The sequence below is a fragment of the Gavia stellata genome, chromosome 10 (assembly GCF_030936135.1).
Source record: "Gavia stellata isolate bGavSte3 chromosome 10, bGavSte3.hap2, whole genome shotgun sequence".
Taxonomy (NCBI): Eukaryota; Metazoa; Chordata; class Aves; order Gaviiformes; family Gaviidae; genus Gavia; species Gavia stellata.
Window position 1 is genome coordinate 23,097,354 of NC_082603.1, and position 23,646 is coordinate 23,120,999.

Below are 23,646 nucleotides of genomic sequence, written 5' to 3' on the forward strand. Positions count from 1 at the left end.
AATACCATTTACCTTCACTGCCTAGATTGAGTAAAATTAAGTCTTTGAAGCCAAATGAGCAACTGTGAAGAACTCATGTTGGTCACCCAAAAAAAAAAAATCCAGAAAAAATATACCCTCACTCTTCATATCAGACTTCAAGAAGCTTTTTCAGGGGTGGAAGGATAGGGGGTGGGGAAGGGGATATTTTGGGGAAAAGTATAAATCATTCTACACAGTTTGTTGACAAGTAAGCCATGTTTGGACTTAGTCAAACTTTTCATTACAACATTTTCAACAAAGAAAATGTAGACTTTTGATGAAGCAGAATTTTCCTCTGTTCCTAGAAAGCATTTACTAGAAAGTCTGAGATAGATTTAAGAGCAGAAATAAATAGGGAATGGGTGTGTTTTCAGTTTTAAACTGGGAGATGGCTAGTAGATGGCCTATAAAAAAAATTATAAATTAAAAACCACTTTGGAAAAAAAAAGGAGTCCAGAGGTAAATGAAAAATACGCCTTACCATGGACAATTTCAGAGGCAAAATTCCTTGAGCATCTTCACTTTTTTAAAAATCTGTTTGTACAAACCCAAACGTAATTTTCCAATAAGATATGTGAGGCAGAGATAATGAAAATTTGTCACTGTAGCGAACTGCAGGAAAATGTACTTCAGTAAGCATGGAATTACAGTTTGTTTAAAGACTGAAAATTAAGTGTTATGCATCTTTCCTTTAAGAAAAAGTCTCCAATGAACTCTTCAGTAACCTAATTTTACTTTTTCAAACACGTAATATCCACCATAGGTTTGCAATAAATTGAGTCAATTTGTATTTGGTATAAGATAGGGTGAGATAAAAGTACAACACATAAATATGCTATCTTTTCACAAAATCCTTTAAATTGGAAGGAACCTTTTGGGATCATCTAGTCCAACACCGCTGTTACAGCTGGGTCAGCCTAGAGCAGGTTGTTCAGGATTCTACAGTCTCTCTGGGCAACCTGTTCCAGTGTTTGACCACCCTCACAATAAAAGTGTTTTCTTGTGTTCAGATGGAATTTCATGTATTTCAAGTTGTCCCCATTTTCTCTTGTCCTGTCACTGGGCAATACTGAGAAGATTCTGGCTCCCTCATCTTCATTCCCTCCTGTCAGGTATTTACACATATTGATTAGATCCTCTGGAGCCTTCTCTTCTCCAGGCTGAAGAGTGCCGGCTTTCTCAGCCTCTCCTCATATGAAAGATGCTCCTGTCCCTCAAACATCTTTGTGGTCCTGCACTGGGCTCGCTCCAGTAAGTCATTTTCTTTCTTGTACTGGGGAGCCCAGAACTGGAGACGGTATTCCAGATGCAGCCTTGCCAGTGCTGAATAGGGAGGAAGGATCACCTCCCTCAACCTGTTGGTATTACAATGTTTTTTGATGCCTCCTGAATTCTGAATGAAACTTCCATTCATTTGTGACTAATTTCAGAAGTCACTATTTTTTTTCCTTGGAAAAAAGAATGCACAAAGTGACTTGCTTTTATGTAAAATTACCCATGTTTGGGTATCTATCCTTAGGTCCTTGGAAATGTGTTGTTTCTGCTCTGTATTGTAAAGCAGTTCTGAAAAATTCTGCTTGATAGAAAAGCAATTATTCTTTCCAAGTAACTAGTACCAAGCTTTAAGCTGAAACTTGTAAATCTTCTGGTTATAATCTGTTTTAAAAGGCTGCTCAAAGTTTATGCTAATTACATTAGTCACATTTATATAATAATGGGCATTAACGTGGTGCTTTTCCTCTGTGGACTTCCAGAAAGCAAATATAAAGCAAACATTGAACCTGCAAAGCCTAAGTGCATGGTGACTAGCCCATTGACTTCTAAACAGCACGTTGAGCACATGCAGAATTGAAACCTGTATTAGCAAAAGTTGCTTCACAAAAGAAGAGGTGAAGAGACTTTTTTTTTTTCACCTAAACCTTAAAATTCTGAGTTATAAATCCAATCTACTAACATTTCAACTAATGCTGGTGAGGCAGCTTTGCTGTGGGAGATCACACAGCACTACTGTAACTGCACAAGAACTAAGGTCATTTTGAGTATGTTCACACTTAAACATACTTCCTGCTCTGAGCTTTACACAACTGTTGTTAGCATGGTCAGACCCAGGTTAATAACATGATAGTAAATCCTAAATCCCTTTCAAAAGCCTAAAACACCATTGTAGTGTAAGTACTCTTAACGAAACTGTTCTGTTAAACTTCAAAAGAAATCATATAATCAAAACTAAATAACATGGGGATTTTCAAATGTAGCAGTTAAATTAGGAATCCTACTTACCAACTACAAAAATTATGTTTGATTTCCTCAGATCTTCTGAAAAGTCTAAAACAAAAATAAAAATTCTTTAGTTGGCAAGAGCTACTAATTTTAATCTTCTCTACTCTCCACACTGAATTATGTAACACTCATGCAAGGTGATCTGACTTTACTAGATTTACTTTCTGCTATAGTGCTCTGCATTCCAAAAGGAGATATTATCCACAAGCCTATTTATCTCCCAGTTTTGTAGTTCTCACTGCAGATATGGTAAAAATATTTTACCTGAAAATTAGACCTTGCACATACCCATCAGCTCTTTAAAAAAAAGAGAAAAAAAGAGAAGTAGATGCATCTTGATGTAATAATGTGCCTCCCGAGCCATTGCATTTTTCTCTGAATTGTTATTACATTATAATTGCTATAGAAGTTTGTCCACATCCCATTCAGATTTTATTCTCGGTGCACTACATCTGAGCTGTAGTCTTAAATTCCCCTGAGCCTCAAATTCAGCCAAATAATAATCATCTTAAATAAAATCCGGGTATTAATCTCATTTTAGCACCAAAAGTACTGTATGTACTACAGCTTTGCCTTTTATTGAAATTGTATTTTTTAAAAAAGCAGTTCCTTCTAGTCTGAGTCCCAGTCATTGGCCTGATTACACCAGTACCAAAGGCGATCTTGCACCATCTGAGTCTGCTGGAATTTTATTATATCTTGACTTAAGCACTTACAAGACACGTTCATTTACCACATGCAATTTTGGTTTTTATTATGCAGCGTGCACATCTCTTTATTACATAATATCATTAGCCGTAAAAGGTTTTGATTAATCCTTTCACTCCTCTTAGACTCTTAGCAGCTCATACTTTCCAACAAGCTTTTCAATAACTGCCGCTTTCTGAAAACACCTATGAGATCTGACACTGATTAACAGGAATATTTTCTATTAATTTTGGATCCACTGACCTAAAGGGTGTAAAAATGTCTTTTACAAGCTTTCATTTGCATTCAAAGAGAATTCACATAATAAAATCCTTTGAGACATAACTTTCACAATGTAAATAACCTGAATTCACTTTACCTTCGAAGTAAACTATTTAAATACAAGGGGAAATCAAAGGTTTTAAAATTAAATGGCAAATGACACTGAAAAAGAAACTCACCTCCTGTGTTCTCATAACCAGAAAAACTTGACTGATCCTCCTCCTGTTAATTGAGCAATTGACAAATTTAAATGGAAAACCTGCATAGTTTGCATTTCTTCTTATATCTGCTTATATGTATATCTTAATATCTCCTCCATATTCTAATCTCTCAGTTTTATTCTATGTTGAGATGTAGTTAACAATGTCACAGAAATGCTGTTAGTACTGTTTCAGTTGGTAGAACATGAGCATGGAGAACCCAAGACAACTTGAGATGATTAACTGGCCCATATTGTTTTTGTGAGGAACAGCTTTTTCGGTGTCCAACTGCACAGTTCCAGCACGATATATAAGCAACCAGTGTGCGTGCTGAATTGCTTCTGAAGTAAATATGGTATGATAAGCTGTTAGTAGTGGAAAGGCAATATGGGAGTAAATTCTAGAAGCTGGCTACAATACAAAGATTAAATTAGTCTTTGGTCTAAAATAACCTGAATGCGTTTACCTTCAGAATGCAACACAAGCTACAAGTTGTTACAGAGGCTGCTGAACTACTCAGGGGGATTGCACCAGTGAAATGGGGAACTTGGCTTTTTTTTTTTCCTGATACTTGTCCCCTTTAGAATTATTTTGTCACATACTGTATAATACAACCAATGAGGAATTACAAATGCTGGCCAGCAAGAGTGGTAGTTCTTTGCTGTTCTTATAAATCAGAATTATATATGTGCTGGACATAGTCTAGGTTATGTAGTGTCAATATACTCACACCATCGGTGCTCTAATCTAGTTTGTAAAATATCAATAATAGCATTGACAGTAACATGCTTGTATTACATCATCAGTGTGTAACAGCAGCATGAAATACATTATGCTAGTCCTCTCAAAATAGCACAGGGTTATCAAGCTGTAGCTTCTTACAGTTCTGCTTCAGCATGCTGTCAGAAATAGCCACTGTTAGAAATTTGTATAGCTGCATGAACAGATGAAGTGGAACAAACAGCATTGTGGATAGAACGGGTAAACTACTGGCCACTGTCATTTGCAAGGCTCTTGCACTACCCTTGCAGGTTTCTCCCTGTGTTGCCATTGTCACTGAAAGAGAAGTACTCTTCATTAGGCTGAAGTACCATTACATTGGCTACATAAAACATTTTCATTTTTTTGATTCACAGTAATTCTCAGCCTATTACATAGCAGCAGGAGAACTGCCATCTTAAAAAAAAAAAAAAAAAAAATTACAAAAGCAACTGGATCCACTAAGTTTGCAGGAGAGTATTTCAGGGAAAAAAAAAACCAACCATTTCCCAATCTCCTTCCTACAACTCAAGTGACAGTATTAACCTTACATGCTTTTTCTTTGATGTAAGAATACAATAAAGTATTTGACCCTGCAAAGGATATAGTACATATAAAAGGCTTGGGTTTAGATTCAGCTTCTTATCATGCCTTTGAAGGTTTATGGATAGAAATCATTTGAGGCACAAACTCTAAAGTTTCTCTAAAATCACGATCACAGTCGCAAGTTTACGGTCAAATGAAAGAGGCATTACTTCTTTCACGTACTGCTTTGTTCTACCCTACAATTACAGAATGAAACTGCCCCCATAACACCGGTGGGCTGCTCAGAGCAGCAGGTGATAATAAGGGTCAGTTTAAGTCAGGAACAGCTCTAATTTTTTAGAGCTGAAACATGTAAAAACTAGAGACAGAACTGAAGCTAAATAAGCTAGCAGCTGCTTTTATTTGATGAACTATATCTGCTTTAATAGAACAACAGGTTAACTAACCAACAAGCCACGCTCACATAAAGAACAAGTGCTATGAAAAGCCATTAAAGTGAATTCTAATTACAACTCAAAAGCAGGTAAACAGGAAGTGTGACATTGATCAGAACCCAGAACATCAAAATAACGAATTATGTTTATAGCTGTAACTGCTCGCTTTTCAGGTGCAGGAATACTGTTTTCAAAATAATTGCTTTTTTTCTCCACATTTTTTTTTCCAAAGGGCATCTGCTTCATAATTCTGTAAGACAACTCAGCACACAGCTTGATTGCGTGGGACCACCAGCCCTGCTGAACTATCATGACAAAATAAGGTTCCCCATATTTCAGAGAAGTTATTCCATAAAAATGTTTTTCAGACAGAATTGAACAGCATGCAGCTGGGGTGGAAAGAGGTCCTGAAAGCCTGGTCTCTAAGGGAGCTGTAACAAAAGTCAGGAAGCACAAATTAGAACAGTTGGGCTACAGTTAATTTGGTTTTGATGGCAAGGTATTCCTACACAGTTTTCACTATTCTATACTCACACTTGACTTAGAACCATTTCCCTTCACTCCTTTCCTCCTAATACCCTCAAAAGTACAACCAGTTCTGCTGCTGCTCTGGGTGAGGAGCTAGATTTGCTGTTTGGCTTGCAGTCATTTGTAGAGAGTGACAGAGACTGGCATCCTGGTTAATGCCAGTCTCCTCATATTTACATTTACATGTGCAGGACAACCAAGGGATCAGGCCCAGCAGCACGGGTTCATGAAGGGCAGGTCCTGCTTGACCAACCTGATCTCCTTCTATGACCAGGTGACCCGCCTAGTGGGTGAGGGAAAGGCTGTGGATGTTGTCTACCTGGACTTCAGTAAAGCCTTCGACACTGTCTCCCACAGTATTCTCCTGGAGAAGCTGGTGGCTCGTGGCTCAGACAGGTGCACTCTTCGCTGGGTAAAAAACTGGCTGGACGGCCGAGCCCAGAGAGCTGTGGTGAATGGAGTCAAATCCAGTTGGTGACCGGTCACAAGCGGAGTCCCCCAGGGCTCAGTTTTGGGGTCGGTCTTGTTTAATATATTTATTGATGATCTGGATGAGGGGATTGAGTGCACCCTCAGCAAGTTTGCAGACGACACCAAGTTGGGTGGGAGTGTTGATCTGCTCGAGGGTAGGAAGGCTCTGCAGAGGGATCTGGACAGGCTGGATCGATGGGCCCAGGCCAATTGTATGAGGTTCAACAAGGCCAAGTGCCAGTGACACTAGTCCTGTAACATCAGGTCCTGTATTTTGTCCACAACAACCCCATGCAATGCCACAGGCTTGGGGACGAGTGGCTGGAAAGCTGCCCTGCAGAAAAGGACCTGGGGGTGTTGGTCGACAGCCAGCTGAGTATGAGCCAGCAGTGTGCCCAGGTGGCCAAGAAGGCCAACGGCATCCTGGCCTGTATCAGAAATAGTGTGGCCAACCGGAGTGATCGTGCCACAACAGGCCAACAGGGACGTGATCGTGCCCCTGTACTTGGCACTGGTGAGGCTGCACCTCGAATGCTGTGTTCGGTTTTGGGCCTCTCACTCCAAGAAGGACATTGAGGTGCTGGAACGTGTCCAGAGAAGGGCGACGAAGCTGGTGTAAGGTCTGGAGCACAAGTCTTATGAGGAACGGCTGAGGGAACTGGGGTTGTTCAGCCTGGAGAAGAGGAGGCTGAGGGGAGACCTTATCGCTCTCTACAATTACCTGAAAGGAGGTTGCAGAGAGGTGGGTGTTGGTCTCTTCTCCCAAGTGACTAGTGACAGGACAAGAGGAAATGGCCTCAAGTTGTGCCAGGGGAGGTTCAGGCTGGATATTAGGAAAAATTTCTTTACTGAGAGAGTGGTGAAACACTGGAACAGGCTGCCCAGGGAAGTGGTGGAGTCACCCTCACTGGAGGTGTTCAAGGAATGTGTGGATGTGGCATTGTGGGACATGGTTTAATGGGCATGGTGGTGTTAGTTGATGGTTGGACTTGATGATCTTACAGGTCTTTTCCAACGTTAGTGATTCTGTGATTTGACAACACCTTTTTCTGATTGCGTCTTTCTAGTAAGTAGGTCTCTAAACTGTGAATGCCTTAACCGGTATTGGCCTGAAAGCACTGTTCTGCTTGGTTACCAAAGTGCTTTGGAAAATAACTGTTGGACTTAGCAAGTGATCACATGAGTTAAAGTCCCATCAATTACTAGATGGCTAATAGTATTTTACACCACACTGCCATCAGGAATACAGTGATTTAGCAGCAGAACAGTCTCTGTATTCTTGGTATAGCTGTTTCCGCTTAGTTGAAAGCAAGGTGAGGAAGATTATAATCTTACATGTAATGAGCTCTGAAGAAAGGTGCGTAGTCTGTAATTTCAGATGCCTTTAGAGCCAGGTTATATCTACAAATACTATCTGGAAAAATATCAATTAGCGGGGCATAGCTGACCATGTAACTGCTTAAACAATATCAACAGTACATTAAAAGGATTGCTAAATAGAGAAGTTTGCTACCTGTAATAAAGAGTCTCTTATCTGACATTCGCCTTTGGAGTTGGAAAATGCAGGCTTTTGACTGTATTCTGACTTCTTGTCGTTTAGCTCATTATTAGTAAATATCTGACTAGTAGTAGGTACTTCATAGGTTAATGAGTTTAAGTTACTGACTGTAATTGCTAGGTTGTGAAGTAATTGCCATAATAAAAGAAACTGACAGTAAGTCACAGCATATACTAAGGAAATGATAGAGAATTTTCCAGATCTTTGAGTTTTGTGACTAATGAATTAGGAATCTTAAGTCATATCACTTTTTAAAGAAAGTAAGAAAATACTTTTTTTTTTTTTGTCTAATGATGGGACATTTTCTTCATTAGGATTTAACGACAACTGTTAATGTTTGTTACCTGATGAAATGAGAAAGCTTTTCTGTTACCCATTAATAACCTCTGCTCCAGTACTTGGGTTTTTTGTGGAGGTTTTGGTCTTTTTCTTTTTTTTTTTTGTAACATGGAAAAGAAAAGAAGTTCTCTCTTATCATCTTGTTGTTGCTTGAATGCTTCATGAAAATAGTGGTGAAAAGTGCCTGATACATTTTATTCAGGCTTCTAACAGATATAACAAGATAGCCTCCTAGAAATTTACTGAAGAGGATAAATAATCACGGATTAAGAAGAAAAGAGGCAGTAGAGTGAGACTGAATTTAAAATACAGCATGATTGTTGCCTAAAATTATGTTCAGTCTTGAAGACTGAATTTGAGAATGTAAATATTCAAAGGAACATGTCAGGCACAAATTATTTAAACAAATAAAAACTACATGTTTCTCTGCCTAAAAATATTTGCTGAGAATTGAACTTAATGTGTAAGAAAAAAAAAAAGTGGCATAGACAAACATAACTTTAATACAGAATGACATAATGTATATAATGTATACAGTAGAAAGCAGTGCAGGCAAGAATTGACTATGTAGATTTATCAAGGCCATCTCATCAGCATACTTTTGATGGGAATGTAGGTATATAGCCATCAATTTCTCAGCACACTGTAGTTTTATAATTCTCCCTTTGCTGTTGTTAGGCATGCAAAACACTTGTACTGTAGCATTTATTTCTTCAAAGAACACTACAGTTCCATATAAATCTTCTCGGTACTTCCTTTGGGAATAGAGGTAAGGCCATTTTAGCAGAGATATTAGGTGACTTGTCGATGTAAACACAGTTATATATGGAAGCAGAACTAGGGATAGGACTTAGATTTCCACTTTCACCTCTTTAGCCTGTAGTATATTTACTTTGAATTCTTAGTCCTTTTAAAGTAATATGAAATGAAATCTCAGATGTTTCCAGATGATGCTTCTACAGCTGGTACCCTTAAAATCAACTTTAGCTCTCAAGTGAATAAACTATCCCACTGATTAAGAACAGTTTAGGGAATCAGAAAGCAGTATGAGATGTCTGTTGAGCACTGTCTGCATATACAATTTGTCTGCTTCAGCACAGTCCAGTCTGTCACAGTCTGTGTGGTTTTAGAGTTTGACATGTCTTTGCAACTGGATTTAATAGGCATATACCTAATCACAGAGGATGGTCTTTCAGATTAGATGTATGCAGCCTCTAGTTATAAAAACGTAGATATCACTGAGTGGTGTCCTTACATGTATTGCAAAATGTAAAATCCCTGAGCAAGCTTTAGCTATGCAAAGTTAAGCATCAGAAGAAATGGGGGCTAGTCAGAGCTCAGCTGTGGGATTTGCCTTTCGAATTCCTGTTTCCTTCCTGTGAGAGCATATGTTTGGTTTTATGAAATATGCTGGGTTAGCTGCAGGTTTTATGTATGGTCCCTGGGAACAGGTTTTGTGCCATACAGTTGCTTGGCATTAAATTTGATTTATGATTTAAATCACTTTTTGAGGCTGAGCTGCCTTCTGCAAGCTGAGTGTTAAAGTATGCCTCTGGAAAGCAGGGGTGGCTGTGCTCTGACCTCCTCTGGTCCAGAACTAAGGAATATATGTAAATAAGGTAAGAAACAATATGAATACATTCAGACTTCAAGGCTTTTCTTTCCCTGAAAGGCATATCTTGTTACATACTTCATACTGCTCAGCACAGTGGAGTTATTTTTGTCAAAGGGGACTAATAGTAGTTAAGATGAGAGAACAGTGCTAATGTTATTTGAGGTGATTTTTGTTTGTTTGGAGTACATACGACTAGAAAATGCAAAAAAATCAGTGTCTGTAATAGCATCTACAAAATGCTGACAGATTATTAGATCACTATGATTCCCTCTTACTTTTGGGCTTCTAGCAAAGACAAGAATCTCTTTGTCATTATTCTTTTAAAATAAACCTTATCAGTTCTGAAAATAAAACAAATTTACACCTACACAGAGGTAGAGATTGACTCGCTTTTTAAAATTTTAAACCAAGATAGAGTTATCTGGCTTTTAAAGATATGCAAGATTTTTTCAGATTTTTCATTCTTGTTCTTCGATAGCATAAAGAGGAGTACCTATCAGTAGCTTAGAGGGGAAAAATCAAAATCTGTTTGCTATAGTGTGTGGAGGTTGGGTTTTTGCTAACTTCTGTAGGTTTCTTTAATGACAAAAAATACATGTGATCATTAAACATGAAAATGAAAGCAAAATTTATTTAGTTTCAATTTGATTTCCAGACACTAGAAAACTGGAAAAAAATTTGAAGAAATTAACTTTTAAGGGCAAATTTAGCAACCAAGGTATGCAATAAGAACACCCCTCCCTCCAAACACCTCATCTGCTATTTTTATTTTGGGTTTAAAACGCTGAACTAGAGGGGACAGCATTATATCTAACTTGAAGAACTGGGGCTTGATTTTTAAATATTGTTGTGTTTTGAAGACACTTGAGAAACTCAACACCCATATTATCTGTGCATAGTTATTATCTATCACTCATTTTAAAATACTTCTGTCACATACAGTATTCAGTTACTTTTCAGTAGATCTATATTTATAGAAAGTTCCCAGTGCCTAAAAAATTCTCCCCAGGAGTTATCACTATTTTTCCTTTAGCATTTTTCTTTTCTTTAAATAGCCCTTACTCCTTAAATGATTCTTCTCTATGTGGAATATTTATGCTGCTTAGTATAGATTTTCCCAGGGGCTTTTTTGTTACATCAAGCCACTGCAGCAGACAAGTGCAGCAGGGGACCTTCCAGTGCATTTGAACTGCAAACTTGGTGCTGCTTAGCTCCTTTTCTTAGACTACTAATGGCAATGCTATTGAATGGATTCCTCAAATCATACACCATTGGCACTATACACAGAGTCTCTCTGCCCTGAACTGTTACACTGTCTTCTGAGGGCTGGAATTCAGTGGTTTGGGGTTTTTTGGGTTGTTTTTTTTTTTTTAACTTTAGATGAAAAAGGCTTTTCTGCAGGCCAGTCTCAATTAAATTTCCGAAAAGAAAAAGATACAAATGCTTTGATAAGATTCAGTTGTGGTGGAACTCAGTAATTGCTTCTCTTGGAAGAACTGAAAGTTCAAGGTGTTACTTTCCACAGATAACCTACAAAATGTTATGCTTCTGCTTCTATGCATCACGATGGCACCACCCATTTATTTTGTTAACATGGGTGCCATTATTTTATGGAAATCAAACTCAATGACAGGTGCAGTAACCTGTAAGTAGTAATTTGTCATTAATTTTAAAGATTTGTTACAGAAATTCAAACTGTCCTCAGGAATATTAAACAGCAAAGGAGTCAAGGGCAGAGTGTAACTTTCACTTGTAATCTGCATTTTCTAAGGATATTTAATTTTCTTTGATATACGTATTATTTTATTTCATTCTTTAAGATGAAAGTATTTGTCCTCTATTATATATGTCTACAATGGGCAGTATGCTCAAAAATGTCTTTTCTATCACTTGCTCCCCTTCCAAGCTCTTTCTAGCCTGAACCCAGTGTCACACATTGCAGCAATCACCCAAGATTCTGTATAGTCACGTGTTTGATACAAAGCTCTGTTCTCTACCTTACCAGTCATAATTTAGCACTGCCAGTGAAAAAAGAGGAAGAGGTTGTTTAGTTTCAGGATGGCACCACAAAAATGAGTAGATGCCTTTCCCTTGTGCGGCAGATGATCAGGTCTTGAGACAGTGAGTAAGGGCTGCTGGCGTTGCTATGCCCGGATCACAGACGTTTACAAAAAAAGACACATGCACAGATACATAATTCACAGGCACAAAACACACAGAGAGAAAGAGGGAAGAAATGTAGACCTGGGAAATGTAGCTAATGAGAACAGACCTTTTAAAATATGGAAGTAGAGCATTGTCTGAAAGATCTTCCACAGAGAAGGACAAGAATAAATGTTGTAAAAATAAGACCAGCGTGTGGCCTCAGATCCTATGATTTGCTGTTACTAAGATAAAAGTTGACAGCTGTGCTCAAATTTTACATCTCAAAGACCTTCTCTGCTTAACGTTTGACCAAGCATATTCTAGGTTTACTAAAACACCTATTTATGTTTTATTAGGTAGGTCTATAACTTTCAATAAGGAACTTTTACAATATTTATAAAGAATGTCTCTGTTAAGAAGGAATTTAATGATAGGAAGAAACAGTCCACTGATCTGAGATGCACTACTGTGAAGGAATTCTAACACTAGGCCATTTCTCACTTCTTATGACTGGTATTTAAGCCCAAATTGACTAAACTTGACTGCACAATTATGGGATACATAAGGAGTAAAAAGACACCAAATAGGAAACAAATGGCTTCCTGAAAATACATAGAGGATTTTTTTTTTAAAGTGTTTCCAATGTACCCAGAGAAGCCACTCTTCTGCTTCAATACAATACAAATAAGTTATTTAAAGACCAGTTTTGTATCCCATATAGTAAAATAGCATCCTTGCAATCACTGCAGTTTAATATGTAAATGTAAAAATCTATAGTATGTACTTTGACAGTGATTAAGAAATATTAATATGTTGAATAAAAAGCTGTTTCTTCTTCAATGCTTTAAAATATAGGAATTGTTGCTACAAATATTTTTAAGGAAGGGCTTTAGTAGCTGTCTTCAGGGATGCTGGGCTATGTGGACAGAACCCGTCCATAGTCCTGAGTAAGATGTCTAAATCTAAGAGGTGGGGAGGGGGGGATTTGAAATACACCTTAGCATTTCATTATCAGCTTTAGGTGCAATATGAAATGTTCTGATGTGGATCCTATTTGCATCAACTGTGTGGGATGCTTGATATTCCCCAAGAATTATGCAGGTTCTCTGGGCTGTAAAGGTAGACATGTAAACACAGAACACACAAATTTAGCTGTGAAGTTATATTTTGTGCATGAAAGGATAAAGCCTCAGTTTGTCAGTGGAGGGGCAAGCTGGTGTGAGGAAAGGAGGTACAGTATCCTAGTGCTATTGCCTAGAAAAATGAGGGTGAGATACTGTAAATTGTAACGCACTTTTCTACAAGCACCTTCCACAAGCCACAGAGAAGAGCTTCCTGAGTTACTGCAAAAGTATTCAGTGGAGCATAAATGCAGCACATCTTGAAGAATGATGCTGTCACTGTTGTTTTAAATCTCCAGTAACTCACATGAGCTCACCATCCTTGTAACCGAGTCCTCATGTCCTGTACTGCCCACCAGAGCTGCAGGCAGCAACTTTTGGTTCAAAATCAGAGAAGAAATGGGGATGCAAAGACTTCAACTAACCTTGGCAGTTCAGTCCCCTCTAATATATGTATCATCAGAAAGTAAATCCAAATAACATCTGTGAAAGGAGAAGCAAACAACTGTTTCTGGCATTCCAAAGAAAAAAAATGCATATTGAGTCTACAGCAATTTTTCTTGCCCATTTCACCATGGTTTGCACGGGGGGAAATAAAGCAGTAGGCTTTCTTTCACATGCCTTTACTACAGCGTAAAATGGTCATTTTGAAAGAGCAAAATAATTCTTCAAGCTTACAAAATTATATAGAAGCACCAAAATACACTTGGTTTGAGTTTATTAAGGGAGCATTTTGTAACAGGCAAACTGTAGTACTTTGTTTCTAGAACTGATTTTTTCTTAAGCATTTAATAGGACAGTTTCCATGGCAACTTGAACTGAACAGATTGTTCATTGACTTCAGTACATTTCTATTAAACATCGTTTCTCTGTAGTTAGGCCTGCCTCTCCAGCTCTTTCATCTCTTTGGATGCTTATGCATTATCTCTTTTTGCAGATATCCTTAAACTAGATTGGACTCCACCTTTCTGTGCTCTTTAACACAAACAAATGTTGAGGGAACAGAGTTTCACAATCATTATCTGAGTTTCCTAGAGTCCATTTTCTTTTCTATCGCGTACTCCTGTTTTAATCAATTTCCCTGTAGAACCAGAATCTGTAATTCAAATTGATACCACTGCCTATCAGCAAGAGAGAAATGGACACCACAGAAATGTTCAGCATTAAAAGCCCAAATGGCATCTGGATACTCTTGGTCATCTTATTAAGACCTGTAATGATTAATGCTGCATAGCATATATGAATAAAACTGCTGTTATGCCAGAAGTTCCTTATGTTCTCAAGTAAAGAGAAAGCACATGATTAATGTAGTACATTCTAGATCTCACCCCTTAAATAATTTAATCAATGTTTATCTAATTTTGAAATGTAGCCGTAGAAGTTCCAATGAAAATTTCTCCTGCTAAGGGAGATGTGCAGTTTGCTCTTTGTCATGTTGTAATGTCAACCCCTGGAGCACTGTGTCTGAAGGGTTAAATATATTACTTGGATTTAATCTTTGATGTAGAGAAAATGGAGTCAAAACACACTGACAACTGATATGAAACACAGTAAATAGAGGAAAATGGTCTTTGGTTTAATCCACAGAGCTTTAGTTAAATGAGGCTTTCAATTTGCTCTTGCTCATCAGTTTTAGGAATATTTGTGTTCTGCTTCTGCGCTGAAAAGACTTTCAGGGCCTTTTCATTATCTCTCTTGAATATTTAAGTTTCAAGCTATGATAATCATTCAGGCCAGAAGTGTTGTTATAGTCTTGGTAGCAATGGAGTCAGTTTTTCATCAGTTCACTTAAAGCTTTCCTCCTGCTCCCCTAAAGCCTAGATTTGTGTATACTCTGGGTGGGAAATGACAGTGAGCTGTAAGAATTGTCACTTCACAGCAACAACTTTTAATCAAGAGCTTGTTTCCTCTCATTAGAATGAGAGTAAGTCTCTTTGAGGGCTTTTTTCCTCTACCTCATTTTGGTTTTGCTTGTTGCTTTTCAAGTGAGCTGTCACATTTTCTAATTACAAATCATTCTGCCCTTGCAGCAAAGATTGGGTTATGCACTTCTCTTAATTCAATAGATGGCTTGTCACTGCTGAACAGAAAACCTTTTATTATCTTTCAGTCTTTTTTACATCTACTTTTCCTAGGTCTTTGACACACCTCGGGGGGGGGGAAGACAATCTCTCCTTTGCATATGCCATTGCATTTGCCTAATTGTGTAAGTAAATGCAGTCTGACACTGGAAGGACATGGAAATGCCTCAGTTATGAACTGGTAACTTCCTTTGAGGCACAAAAATGTGTTTCCATGTTTTGTAGATGTGAAATATATTCCCCCCCACCCCCCAAATATTAGAAGAGGCTAAGTATATTTTTAAGGTTTTTACTTGACGTTTACCTGATTTTCATGTTTCCCAAACTTTAAAGTTATCAATTCTATAAGCAGTTGTTTAGGAGTGTATTCACTCTACAATCATCTGACTGTATGTTTTAACTTTTTCTCTAATCAGTCTAAATATTCCTCAGACTAGCTAAGGTTGTCTTGAAAGCCTTGTTTTCACAAGAAAATAATTGGATGCTCTTTTCTTCTGGAACTCTTTGATAGGATTCACTGATACCAATTTTTCAATACTCCCTTTTGGCTGGAATGCATTTGAAATAAGCCAAATAGTAGGTTTCTAATTAAAAATCCAATTCTTAAAGATAAAACTTGTCTGATCTCTGGAAACAAGTGGCATTATATCGACAGCCTCTCTGGCAAAGTTGAGAAATTGAATGGCAAGTATAAATGAACACAGAGCACTGAAAACCTGCATCACACTTGAGAGCATTACAGCAGCAAAAGACAATCCTTCTTAAACCAGATGCTAGTCATGACAGCAAGTTCTGTAAATTGAGAATATTCTGTAAAGCACAGGTCTTCCCTCATTAGAAGCTATGCTGTTGCACCCAAAAATGAGTGTCCCAAAACATATTCCTGATGTCTTAATACGGATGAAAATATCTGAAACTTAGCAGTTTACTGTGCTTTTATGTTTTTTAATCAAGTCATGAGTAGTGTAATCATTACTCCAGAAAAGGCTATAGAGATTGCCACCACGTGAAGCTTTGGCTGGTTCTTCCACAAGGCATTCTCAGTGAGAGGTACTGTCTGCTTTTATTTTTATTTTTTGGAAGAATATATTTTGGACAGTCATTCTAAAAACCTAGATTATTCCTTCTGTAATACAGGATCTGACAGCTACAGATCTGAGAAAGAACAGAAAAATAGTTATTAGTGATTTGGAGAAAAAATTAGTTGTTTGGTGTGTTTTTTTTTTTTTTTTAAAAAAAGTGGGCATTTTCCTCCTGCCTTTCAATGCTGTAGGGACTTAGTGATTACAAGTGTTCTAGGTTCTTGAAGCATTCATGAATAGCTGGTAGAAAACAATCAGCTTGCTTTTAATTTAGTTACCTGTATTTAATTGAACGTTCATTTCTAAAATGTACACTACAAAGCTCAAACTTTTTCTGAGTTATTTTTAATTCAGTTTCTCCTGTGTACTCCTCCAGAAAAGCCAGATCTTAGCCTGCATTAGTGTTGCTTTGCACTGTTTCAACAACAGGTACCTAGTGTTTCTTGAAGCAGTTCACTGTATTTTGGAGTACTCCTAGATGAACTGATGACTACATCGATAGTTGGAACCACACCACTCATTCTCCTTGTTCCTGCCTGCCAGTAAGAGAGGTTATTGTGGAAGAAGTAGTGTACATCTGAAGAACTTGGATACTTTTTTGTTGGCTTAGTTTACACTGGAGATTTTCCTCATTCATTCCAAGAATGAGAAAATGCAAAGGTATCTGTGTATGTCCATTTCAGATATGCCAAGTGATACTCATCCCCAGCTGTGGCTTTGTCTTCAGTACATGTTGTACTGCTGTGACACCCAACTCCTCTTGTTCAGTGACTACCAAGATGTTCTGCTGAAATTCAGCCATTTTTAGCAGCTCAGCTGTGTAAGGTTGCTTAGAAACCAGCCTTCTTATCCCCCACATTCTCATGACAGATCTCCTGTGCAGTAACATCACTGCATGACACATTTGTATCCAAACACGCATTCCTTTTCCACTTGAGATTCTCTGCGTAAAGGTTGTTGGTGCTTTGCGCAATTCATAAACAGCATGTGGTAAATCACTGGAGTATTAAATCACTGCCACAGTCAAAATGAGCTCAAGTTTTGAATGCAAGCAGTTCCTCACTCCTGAATTTAGTTACTGATCTTTTCTTCCTGAGAGTAATTTCTAATTTTGTTTTTCAGACTGGGTAGCTAGATGGTATTATGACTTTATGGTAATTTCCACTTCCTTTTTTGCTTTTGTATATAATACTTGCACCATTTCAAGATTTAGGTGATAAGGGCTTTTGGTTGCAATTGCTTTCTCATTTATATTTTCTTTATATTTGTACAAGGCATCTCATATGAACTGGGTATAAAAATATTTATTAGTAATAGAAATATTTATATTTTTTAAAATGTCACTAATAAGTATCAAAGATATCAACTTGCAGTTGAAGAGAGTCATTGTCAGCCACTTCATATATATATATCTCTCTTTGACTGAAGCGTTTTTAGCACTGTTTTTAACCTCATTTCTCCTTCTCTGTTTGGTAACAGTACTGCACTCTTGCCAGAATGGCAATGTGTTGGTCTGGCAAAATATTGAGAAAAGCTAACCACCACATCTGGTAGAAAGAATATTTGCTACTGACAAAGACAATAAGGTCCCATCGTAGTCTTCTTGTTTAGTCTCACATAAGAACCAGATGCAACTTTATTCAAAGCTACAGTCAGTGCTTTTATGAACTGTGCAATGTATCATCAGTGAACATTATAGTTTGAAATTATAAATTAGTATAATTTTCATATATTTCTGTTAATTTTATTTTGTAACTATAAAACTTGTGCTTATTATTTGAACAGCGTTTCAAACATTATGAACCAAGAGTATAATTTCTTTTGTGTTCATAGTCCGCCAAAAGGATGTATTTAGAATGTCATTAAAATGCAAAATTTAACATCAACATAATCCAAACATCATTTAAATATACATTCTGCTTTATAGGGCGTAAAAGCCTAAACCCTGCAATAAAGAAATAATGCAGTCAAGACGAAGACGATGAGAAACTTAACAAAGCGTCCTGCGGTAGAGAATGTTTTAAGAAGGATTTATGAAAGAATGGGATTTAAAATGGGATTTAGAGACAGAGGCGAGCTGTCTGCTTGAAAAAAGCCAAACTGCAATAACTGAGCCAAAAAGAACAGTAAAAGGATCATAAATTAACAGAAATGAATAGGGCTAGAACATATAACATGTTGCAGGTGAGGATCAAGTGTTGCATTGAATACTGTGAAAGAAAAACAATGAATGAATGAATGACACTGAATGAAAATTCAGTTTTGTTGGTCCTGATTTTGTCACTAGCTTTAAAATTTCACAAGAAAAGATATCTTTCACAAATAATGAGGAAAGAGGTGAGAACATTCGCAACTGCATTTAGTTAAATGATAACAGAAACACAAAATAGCATTCTTTGCCAAGGTGTTCACAAATCTAGAGAAGCGTTTGTGGCATTCGTGAAGAAAATGCAAGCAGAGTCGTGCAAAAGTGAAATGCAGAAAGCAAAACATATAAAACCACAAGTGTGGTGGTGTGATAGGCAGATGGCTATTTCAATTGTAAGTCATTCTTTTAATGCTTATTCACAGCACAGTAACAAGAATAATAATGCTTACAATCCACAGGAACCTCCCATGTTTCAGTTCGTGCCCATTGCCTCTTGTCCTGTCACTGGGCACTACTGAAAAGAACCTGGCTCCATCTTCTTTGCATCTTCCCTTCAGATTTCTGTACACATTGATGAGATCGCCCCTGAGCCTTCTCTTTTCCAGGCTGAACACTCCCAGCTCCCTCAGCCTTTCCTCGTAGGAGAGATGGCTCAGTCCCTTAATCATCTATCTTAGTGGCCCTTCGCTGGACTCTTTTAAGTAGCTCTGTATGTTGTACTGGTGAGTCCAGAACTGGACACAATACTCCAGATGTGGCCTTACCAGTGCTGAGGTGAAGATTAGAGGGAAAAGATAGATACAAACTTTTTTTCCCTCTCTAGCCTTCTTTCTTCCTGTGTTCAAGGAAAACACTGTTAAAATTTAGTTTTTAGATGTGGACAGAATGGGATCAGTAGAAAGACTGGTTTCAACACACTGTAAGCATTTGTTGTTGTTTTATTCTTAAAAACACTTTTTCAAGGGGAGAATGTTTGCTTTGGTTTTAGTTACATTTCACACTTTTTGTACTTTCAGGCCTCTCTTTTGAAAAAGGTTTTACTCCCTTTTCTTAAATATACAGTAGACTTACGGTGCATTCCAACAACTCTATTTGCCACGTTTGCCAACATTTTAAAATTTGTGGAGGAAACTCAGCAATGTAGCCTAATAGAAGATACGGGCTCTTAATACCACAATAATATTCACTGTTATGTCATAACCAGAGAGCAACCTCTGTGTATCACAAATTTACTTACATTGCACTTAAAAAGCCCTTTCGCTTAGGTACCCTTAAAGTTCCACCACCTTGTTCAGACAAATTGTATAGCACAGTACGTACATAAACTAGAAAACTGTCTAGAGAGAGAATATATATACATAAAATTACCTGGTCTTCAAAGTCAAATTCCGTATAAAGAGTATCTCCAGAATCCATAATCAGACTGCAATCAAGTTCATTTGGCCCTAAAATAGGAAAGAAAATTGACTTCAGAAATGGATTGGAAATTTTCACTTTGTGATGAAACACTGTAATATTTTCACTTGTCTCTATGTATGCAAAATTTGTGATCCAAGGAACCATTCAGATGTGCTAGAGTACCTGGGTGAATGGTGTTTCATTAACAAAGCCTTAAAGCATTCATAAAAGCTACCGCAAATCTTCATAAGGAATGGTTATACTAAATGGTGAATTGTTTCAGCTAGACTGCAAATTTGTTGGGCAGGGTGTTCTGTGTGCTACAACTTGCAATAGTAAAATTGCCCCAGGGATCTTGGCTCAGGGGAGAATACAAACCAGGTTTAGAAAAGAGAAGGGAAATACTGACTAATTGGTGACTTAGCAGATAAGGATCCTGGAGTGACGTTGATGGGGGACCAAAGCAGTATGCTTCCAGCAGCCACAGTCCCCATTATTCCTATCCTACCCCTTTCCAAGGAGACAGTGTGGCTCTGCCCCTTCTCCCCATCATCTTCCTGTGGCAGGATCAGCAAGTCATGCAGCCTCTTGCACTTGGGATGACAAAATTCAGTTGCTGAGAAGCCTTGACCTGGCTGAGCTTTACAGTTAGCTTCAGCTGAACTGCTGAAGGTGCAGGATAACAGAAATTGGGCTTGGTATTTCAAAAAGTCATGTAGGGGGGTGGTCACTGCTAAACCAGAATGGGAGGTAAACCACCAATCATCTTTCTATATAAACATAGGAAAGGTGTAACATGGACATCATATTCATATTCTGCCATTATCACCCCATTCAGATTATCTCACTCCTGGGCAATGAGAAAGGAAACAGTCTCCTGTGCCCTCCAGATGGTGCAGCCCTAAACCAAATCCTGCATGTATTCAACACACATTAAAATGTCAACAGGCATCTGACTACAGGAGTACTTTTCACAGCATTATTAAAATAACAAAAGTACTGTAATGACACATAGAGATCTAAAAATTGTAACCAGTCAGTAGGCACAGGTGAGTCCAATCACTATCTTCATGTGGGGAGCAACAGGTAAAACCAGGGGAAGTATAAGATGTGCTTTGTTTTGTGCCCTCATGTCCCCAGTCAGACAAGATCACTGACAAGGAAGAGAAAACAACTCCCCCCCCTCCTGGGTTACAGATGTCTCTACCTGGTATGATGTTTCTGCAAGCACTGGCATTGAGGAGACATAGTTTTAAGACTATTGCTGACCTGGAGTTGTTTTCTCACCATTAGAGATGTTTGTATGGGTGGCTCTCTGTAACAAGCACTATCAATAACAGATTTTGCAGTTCAATTTGTGCCAGATGCATTTACATATTATCTGCTTTTGTTTGCTTTTAAAGTTTACATAGTAATAATCTAGGTAGGTGGTGAACTAAACATCACTAAGAGAAAGAACAGAAGGGAGTAACTGGATGTCATGCTGACTAAAACCATAACTGCTTGATAGAGGTGATGATTCCAGGGTGTCTTAATTTGCAATCCATATTACAATTGCTGCCAAATTCATCTTTGATGCAACTCTTTGGACTACGTAAGAGATACCAGGGAAGACCCAGACCTGGGTCTACCATCTGCGGTGTTTTTGTTTTGGTGTCCCCCATGTCCTGTGTGTCATCCTGCACCCCCTACCCCACCCCCCGACTGCTGTAAAAAGAATAGCAGAAAGGGGTTATACTCTTGCTACCATAGAATGTCACATGTATATACGCAGCATGTTCTCTGGCATATACGCTTTACAGTCTTTTGAAAATACCTGTCTATAAAAGATATATGCAACCAAATAGATTTACAACTGTTGACAGAATCTTAATTTTTTGATTTATTTTACACAGCTGACATCTCACTCTTAACATTGTGTCATTGTTGATAATATAATTTAACTAAGCCTCAGTCGTCACCAGCACTGGCCTACCTTGATACATCAATCACTTTTAAAGGCACTTGCGTGCATGTATTTGATTAACTGTCACTTAACTACCAAGAACAGTATATATCCTTAGCTAGAAACGTTAATATGAAATATGGTGCCGCAAACTTAAATGTAAAGGTCAGGCTGAAAATGAATGCTCATGCATAATGTATCTTAAGCGATGAAAGCCATAATGGTTATACAATTTTAATATGGTCAAGCATCTTAAGGCCTTTTTTCTTGAACAAGGACACCAGTTTCCTTGGGGAAGCATAGCTCCTTTCTAGGGTATATTCAAGGAAGGTCAGGAAAATTGAAAATATGTGTGTTTTCTTTCTTTGTTCAATGAAAACTAACAAAACCCATAACCATCTACCACTGAACAGTACACAGACTTCTCTACCCTTCTCAAATTGCCTAAAGACAAACCTACCAGAAATTAATTGAAGCAAATGGCTACTCCCAGGACAAGATAAAGTTATGACGGGACATATAAGAGTATTTGTGATATCCCTGGTGCAGTATGAATGAGTAGTTTCCTCCAGCTCAGTTTGTTGGAGGGAGCATATTTTGCTGTGTTTGGACTAAATCTTGCTAAAAGAGGTCTTCTATGTGAGGACAACAGGCTCACTAACTAATTGCTAGTATGCGTGGCAGCAGAAGCGTTCCAGATAGCCACTTTGCAAGGTACTGGGAGTCAGTAATCCTTCTCAGGCAAAGCTACTGACAAAGCTAAAGCCAAGGAGAGAGTGTTACAAAGAGTGGATAATTCAAAACTCGGCTCAGGTTTTCTAAGCCCAAGTTTCAATCAGCAACATTTTATGTAAACCTGTGTCAGTGTTCAGCTATCAAAGAGAAACACAAAATGTTGGCTTAAGGAAAAGAGGAGGATTGGTTAAAGCATTTGGAAGCAAACATGTCCTGCTGCTTTCAGTGAGGCTGCAGGCTGCACAGCTCGTGCTCTGACAACAAAACAGCTGATCATAAGTAAGTTTCATTGCTGCTTCTGAGTTGCGTTGTTTTTCCTTTGATAAGTTGGTACTCTGAGAACTAGGCTATAAAAAAAATTAATACTTGTTTACCATTAGGAGGAAAGTCTTACAGTCTGAATTGTCCTAATTTCTTTCGAAGGGATGCCCCATTCCACCAGATAATCTCAGCTCTTGATTAACTCAGAGCCTTCATGTGCTTATATGAACCTGTTGCAAATGATCTGAGTAACTCTATCAATTTCTAGAGGGGAAACTCAACAGTTAAAAAAAAATAATTAAGAAAATGCATGAAAGTTCTACTGCCATGGAGAAATAGCTTGCAAGCACCTGATCTGAAAAGGTAAGGGAAACCTGGTCATTTTCATGTGCCCTGTGTTTTCCTTAGGGAAAAAACAGAGAGGATTTTATTAGGTACAGTACTGCACAATTAAAAAAATAAATCAATTGGAAGTTTTTATTAAATCCCTGTTAACTGAATAATCAGCTCTCCAGGGAGGAGTAGGCTGCTGCAAAAATAAATAGCAGATCAGCTAGAATGCATTCCCTTTTTTTGCTGGGCTTTGTATCTTGACACTGAAGGCACCATTCATAAAGATTTGTCTTGCTAGGAACCCAAAAGGATCCAATGACACAGCACTGAGGGATGAGTTGGATTAATGGGTGGCTGCAGTTGTACCCGGGTGTGCTGACAGGAGCTACCCCTGCCAGGTCTGACAGGGAGAATGACTCCCCTGCCCCCGGAGGGGTGAGGGGCAGTGCTCAGTTGCTTCCTTCACCATGAGGCTGTACTTTTAAATTTTATGCTGTATTTTACATATTGTTTGTCGCTTCTAAGCGAAATTGCACAGGATTGATCATGGAAAGCTGAGAGGGTATGGCTGTTACGGGCAGGTGTGTGATTCCTACGACTGAAATGCACCCCAGAACCCAGGGGCATCATGGCCACAAATGTCTCTGGTCCTATAAAACATTTCAGTGTTCTGAGC

General features: G+C 38.1%; 1 protein-coding gene across 1 annotated transcript in view; it reads right to left on the minus strand.

Annotated features, from left to right (window-relative positions):
* AK5 (adenylate kinase 5) overlaps window positions 1-23,646 on the minus strand; it is a 96,290-nt gene that overhangs the window by 22,007 nt on the left and 50,637 nt on the right. The window contains exons 8-10 of the mRNA XM_059821826.1: window positions 19,667-19,743; window positions 3,450-3,492; window positions 2,302-2,346 (exon numbers count right to left, since the gene is read on the minus strand). Coding sequence (XP_059677809.1) covers window positions 2,302-2,346; window positions 3,450-3,492; window positions 19,667-19,743 — 165 coding nt within the window. The remainder of the gene's footprint in view (window positions 1-2,301; window positions 2,347-3,449; window positions 3,493-19,666; window positions 19,744-23,646) is intronic.